At 44.5% G+C, this 6,519-nt stretch overlaps 1 protein-coding gene across 1 annotated transcript in view; it reads right to left on the bottom strand.

The window, feature by feature from the left end:
• Positions 1-335: 335 nt before the first annotated feature.
• LOC102981451 (BTB/POZ domain-containing protein KCTD1) overlaps positions 336-6,519 on the bottom strand; it is a 92,951-nt gene continuing 86,767 nt past the window's right edge. Inside the window, exons 4-5 of the mRNA XM_007105398.3 lie at positions 5,440-5,745; positions 336-1,257 (exon numbers count right to left, since the gene is read on the bottom strand). Coding sequence (XP_007105460.1) covers positions 1,099-1,257; positions 5,440-5,745 — 465 coding nt within the window. The 3' untranslated portion in view covers positions 336-1,098. The remainder of the gene's footprint in view (positions 1,258-5,439; positions 5,746-6,519) is intronic.

Below are 6,519 nucleotides of genomic sequence, written 5' to 3' on the forward strand. Positions count from 1 at the left end.
AGGATCACAGAATCAAGAGAGAGAAGAAAATGTTGTAAGCTGCTAAGTTTGGGCATGGTTCGCTCTGCAGCAAGAGAGAACTGAAATTTGTCAACTCACAGGAAGGAAGGTTTATCTTGCTAACCAACGCGGAATAACAAAGCACTCGACCTAACACTGAGCAGGAACAGAACTGTTCAGAATGCTGGTCGACATCCTTATCCTTTAGTGGGTTTGGATCTCAACACTGGCCTCAGCTTTTAGGCCTCTTTTTAATGTTCGACACAGAAAATTTTGAAATAGAAAAATTTCGTTTTAATACCGCCTCACCCCAACACGTGTGTTTCACACAGACCTTATTTTTTAAACAGAGTTTATTGTATTTAATACATTATAAAATTTGAAAAATTGTAGGAAAGCAGCAGACTCAAACTGGAGCAACTCTAACAAGTAATAATTCTGGCCCCTTTGCAAAACTGATCGGTTTAAAAACAAAGTCATGTTCACATCTGTGAGGCGGACAAAAAAGTGTGACTTCTGTACAGACTACGTTTAAAATTTCATGTCTAACGTCTTTCGAATGCAGCGTGTGCTCATGAGCGTTGTTTTTGAAGTCCTGCCCGGTCCCCTGTCTAAAGAGAGACATGAAACTTCCATATGCAAAGAAATGCGATTCTAAGTGTTCTGGTTTTTTTAAAAAAGGAAAAAGGAGGACAAAGGAAAAAGAAAGAATGGATGGCTGTTGGCAATGGAAACTGTAAGGAGATGCGTCCTCACTGCTCATGGCTTGTTTATTGGTCAGAGGCCTTGGGAGGCCCAGGACACTTCACGGCCATCACAGCACCAACTGTAGCTACCACCTTTTTTTCTTTTTTTGCATTTCCTACCTTTTGACATATATATATATATATTTATATATTTTTTACACCTTGAGGATATCACTATTCCAATTGTTCCCATATGAATACAGGTGTGGTCTCTATTGGATATAAATGTGTCTTTTATTCAATTTTAGGTCCAGGACTTGGTTTGCTGTCCCAACTGCACATAAATGTCCCTTTCTTGTTTGCATTATTTGTTGTGTATGTTTTCTCCTTTTTGCATAAGAAATATGTCCACTTAGTCCAGAGGCTCTTGCTTTATCCGGATGACAGAGGGTCCACGGGGCGTCCGCCTCAGTTCCCGCCGCAGGACGTATTCGCTGAACTGAGATGAGTCCACTCCTCCCCCACAGGAGCCCACGATTTCAAATCCTCTTTGCTGCAACCTCTCGAGGACCTGCGAGGGACCGATACAAGCACGCAGTTAGGGGTGAGCTAGGTCCTTTGGCCACATAAACAGCCCAAAGACTGTCCCAAAGTTTGAGATCATGTGCAGCTCTGGTTCATCTTATCCAACCCTTAAATCTCTCTGTTTTTCTGCTTTCAAACAAAGCTCTGGATTACAGGGCAGGAGGGAGCGAGCAAACGTTTTTAATACCTAAAATGTTCCTTCACACGCTAGCTTTACACATGCCAAGTTCGTTTACTCATTAGAACCACCTTGCATAATGGGTGGAGTTAGTCCATTTGACAGATGAGAAAACTGAGGCTCACTCCTAGTAAGTGATGGAATTGGGTGTCCAACTTAGGTCTCTTTGGCCTCAAATCCCATGTTTTTTGCAATGTGCAACTCCACCTTCTCTACAGAAAGAGAGGGTTCACATTTCAAAGCTCATTTACCACTAACATATATTCGATGAGATGATAAAGACTATGGAGAGACAGTGATATTATCTGAATTTACTCCATCAGTGATTCAGCCTCAACTCATTCACTCTTGACTGGGCCATTGTTCAAATTTCCTGATAACTGAGTTAATATATTTCAGCTTGAAAGACTGATGCAATTTCAACAGCAGAAGAAATGCACTATTAAAGACAGTCGAGGTTTATCTATAGCTTTTCAAGTTTGTGGCTTTTGAAATAGTTCTATTGCCTTGGGTGTAGCCCAGGAGGCAAGAATAAATGAAATGGTTGTATATGATCTGTATTAGAAAATATATCCAAAAATAAAGATGTTCTAAACTTCTCATACAAACATAACCCATACAATCTCTGATTTTGAAATCAAATACCTAATGCCAGAAAGATCCCTGGGTTTGTCACTACTTGTCTGACACTCTTGAATGCAGGAAACATTTCCTGCAACTCTTAGATACACAGAAATACAGGAAACTGATCTAGAGCATTCATTCTGTTTCTTTAGGAATGCAACAAATATTAGACTTGCAAATGTTCCCTGCCAGGATTGTGGATGTAATTAAATTATATCTACACCACTCTAAAGGCAAGATGACTCAATCATAACTTTAGAAAAAATGCCTGGCTCAAATTTTTTAAATTTTTGGAACAAAGTGAAATGTTACCAAATAACTCTCAAAGTGTAATTACAGTGAATCCTTACTATGTCCTTTTTTGAATTATTATTTTTTGGTTGGCTACTGTTGCATGTAATGTAATCTGCTATTTTGTAAAATAGCTAACTAGATGAGATGGGAAAGCAAGAGTATGCATTCTAAAAATTAAAACTCAAATGGTGTCAAATTAAAAAAAAAACAAAACAAGTCCTTATGGGAACAAAATGAACACTCTTCCCTGCAGTGTCTACTTCTGTACATAAATTCACAATGCATATATGCATACCAGGCAGCGGAAGGACACTATGAAGAAAGCAATCTCTAAGTTCAGAATCAAGCACATTAAGATGTGCTTTGGTGGCAGGTGAATAAAAAGGTGAACAGCTCGCTCTCAGGAGATTTCCCCAGTAGAGGCAGGAATGTAGCTTGTCAGCAAGAAACACCCCAGTCTGCTTGGCCAAACCACCGCCTTGGAAAGGATTTTTTGCCTTGATCAGGAGAGAAATTACAAAGGTAGAGGAAGCTGAACAGTAAAGAACTTAACTCTGATATCGTTTGTCTTTCAGTGTTGTTAGGTCGCTAAATTGCTAATATAAGGAAGTCCCTAAGCTTCCTCCCCAGAGGGTCTAATATGCATACGACAATTATTCAATATGATCCAATGTTACCTTGAAGATGGTAAAGCTTATTCCAGTGTAATGCAGATAGCTTATGCTTCTTGACCGTTCCTTTTTTTTTTAAAGAGATTTCCCTTTTTATTTTAATTAATTAATTAATTAATAGCACAGGCTCCAGGCACGCAGGCTTCAGTATCTGTGGCTCGAAGGCTCTAGAGCTCAGGCTCAGTAGTTGTGGCGCACGGGCTTAGCTGCTCCGCAGCATGTGGGATCTTCCCGGACCAGGGCTTGAACCTGTGTCCCTTGCATTGGCAGGCGGATTCTTAACCACTGCGCCACCAGGGAAGCCCTTGACCATTCCTTTTCAAGCCACAACTCGTTAATAGCAAAGCTCCTTAAAGTTAGTGATCATTTGGGAATATTAAAATCACTTGGGTAGCTCTCAGGGCTCCTGAGCCTTACCCCAAAGCCAATGAATGCCTAGAGGATGGTGCCTGTCCTCTAGATGGAGCAGGAACTTGTGTGGCCACGTCATATGACGAAATTAATCCATATGAAAATCCACATCTGATCAGACTCAATGACTGGGAAACATGCCAGGTTTGTGAATTTCTGATAGTTATTCAGTGGCCCTAGGGATGGGGCCCTAGAGAAGCAATGAAATGCTGTCTAGAGAGAGCTGAGGGAGGGGGGAGGGGCAGGGCACGGGGAGGAGGGCAAAGGCTTTCAGGGCTCTAGAGGCTTTTCGAAATCGCTGAGGCCCCGCTCAGGAACTGCACAGGGCGGTTCAGGGTGTGACTCAGGGCCTGCACAGCCCAGGGGGCCACCCGCTGCCGGCTGGGGTGTGTGCCTTCCTCTGACGCGCCCGGGGCTCAGTGTCTGCCAGTTTCCTGCTGCTCTGCTCTCAGACACCTGATCACAACATTTTAAAATGATAAATAGTTGTGAAACCACCCTCAAGAGGCAGAATGCTAGAGTGGGTGCTTCTAGTCTTGGAGTTTGGGGGAGAGGTTTTGTTGGCTCAATACCGAATAAAGCCATGGACCCATTCCAATTAAAAAGACAAAGAAAAGCCCACAAACCCTCACTCCATTGACTTAAAATCGTTTTGAATCACACAGACCTGGAGTCAAGACCCAGGTGTGCTTCCGTTTTCTCATCAGCCAGACAGGGAATTAACAGTGCTTACCTGTTAGGGTTGGTGTAAGAAGACAAGCACGGACAACGCTTGGCCCAGGGCTGGCACGCGTCAGTTACGACGGTGACCACAATCACCGTCGTCTAAGGCACGTGGCCCCTCACACCTTGTCAACCAAACTTCTGAATTCTGCCCTTAAATCTTCTTCTCCCGTAAACTTCTCTATCTCAGAAAATACTAATTCCATTCACCCAGTTCCTCCATCAAAAATCTTAGTCATCTTTGCTTCTGTCCTACAACCCAGAGCCATTGTCAGAAAACCTTGTCAGCTCTACATTCAAGATATTCGGGGCGGTCCAGTAGTTAGGACCCTGCGCTCTCACTGCCGAGGGCCCGGGTTCAATCCCTGGACAGGGAACTAAGGTCCCCCAAGCTGTGCGGTGCCTCCAAAACAAAAAACAAACAAACAAAATTACTTTGGAACTTCCCTGCCAGTCCAGTGGCTAAGACTCCGTGCGTCCACTGCAGGGGGCACAAGTTCAATCCCTGGTCGGGGAACTAAAACCCCGCATGCCGCGTAGCGCAGCCAAAAAAAAAAAAAAAAAAAAAAAAGATATTCAGAGTCGGAAACTTCTCAGTTATTGCTTGGACCAGCTTGCTAACTGGTCCCCTTGGCTCCCCCTGGTTTCCACCTGTTGCTGGAATATTCACTTTCAAATACGAGTTACAACGTGTCACTCTCTTGCTCAAAATCCTCAAATGGCTTTCCATTTGACTCATACAAGCAAGGGAACCAAACCCAAAAGAAACCAACACAAAGAATCCCAGAGCTCTTCCCACCCTCTGTGGGGCACTCCACCATCTGTCCCTGGGGGGGCTCTGCACTACCCACCCCACCTTTACTCGCTTCAAGCCATGCTGGCTTTCCTGATACTCCTCAGTATGTCAAGCACGTGCCAGGATACCCTGCCCTAGGCATCCTCTTCTCACCACCTGCCCATCATTTAGGTTGGTTATTGTTTGCACCCTCCCACCCCCATTCCCGTAATGTAAGTTCCATGAAAAGAGGGCTGTTGTCTGTTTTCTTCCCTTCTGTATCTCCAGTGCTCATACCAGCACCCGGCACACAGTAGATGTTCAATAAATGTTTGTGGAATGACTGAATGACTGCTGTAGAGTGGGGAACAGTTTACGCCCCCCAACCACGTGAGGGTTCTCCAGCTCTCTGGAGGAAAGGTACCACATGAAGGCAAGACAACAGCATTAAGAGCAACATTCGATGCCACACAGTGTGTGACGACGCTATACCTGGACTGAGTTGAGGTGACAGTAGCCATTCAGTGGAAATCTGATGACGTGTGTTGAGTCATGATTCCAGCCTGCATTGACGGAGTTACACATCACGTCGCCGATCTCTGGAAACACTTCTTCTATCAAAGATTTGTCACCGCTGAGCGTGATCCTTTCTCCGAGGTCTGGGGCAACACGTACCACGAGGCACTCACAGGGCCTTGAAAAGCGACCGGTTTCTCTGTCCTGTTTCCATCTTTCCATCTCCAACAACATGGGCTGAAGCTGAAAATATTTTGCCTCTTCATATAACAAAGTGTAGTCCTGAAAAAAAAAAAAGGTATTTCACAGTGTAAAATGCAAACATAAGGTGCCAAAAATGTCCACATATGAGAGTTGAATTTTTCACCCCTGTCATTTCAATAATCAAATCTGGGTGTAAATTTTTCACTCATATAACACTTTCATACAGACTCAATTTGCATTCATTCATTCATTCAGTGATTATAATAGGAGCTAAGGGTATTAAGGGGCAGGTGGGACCCTTCTAAGTGCTTTCATGAAATCCCCATAATTGCCCAGTGACTTGGGAACCATTTTTATTCCCATTTTGCAGATGAGAAAACTAGGATGTGAAAGGATTCACCAAGACTTTTCTCTTTTTGTAGAAAAATGCCTTTGGGTATTTACAGTTTGTGTCCGTGAGAATCCACTTTATGGCCGCTGGATGGAACGCCTATATGGGTCGAGGCGAGGGAGGCATAGCTGTGTACCATTCACCAGGAGCCTATGCTCCTTGTCACCTTCAGTGGCAGCTCCAGAACTTCTCACAGGAGAGGGAGGGGCAGGGCCATGGTGGAGGTGGGGCTGGAGAGCGGGTGGATGGGCACCTGGAGGGCACGCATGCTGTTCTTACCTAAACTTGCGGCATGGGTGATGGTTTGGGGGAGGCTGATGGAGGACGCAGTGCCCTCCACCAGCCCTCGGTGCCCCCATCACAAAGTGAGGGAGGCAAACAAAGTGAGAGAGCCTCAGGCCTGGGCTCTCGAAAGATGTGCAAGAAAGGAAACTAACTAGTCTCTGAAAACGCACGCAGTC

This window comes from Physeter macrocephalus, chromosome 19 (assembly GCF_002837175.3).
Source record: "Physeter macrocephalus isolate SW-GA chromosome 19, ASM283717v5, whole genome shotgun sequence".
Taxonomy (NCBI): Eukaryota; Metazoa; Chordata; class Mammalia; order Artiodactyla; family Physeteridae; genus Physeter; species Physeter macrocephalus.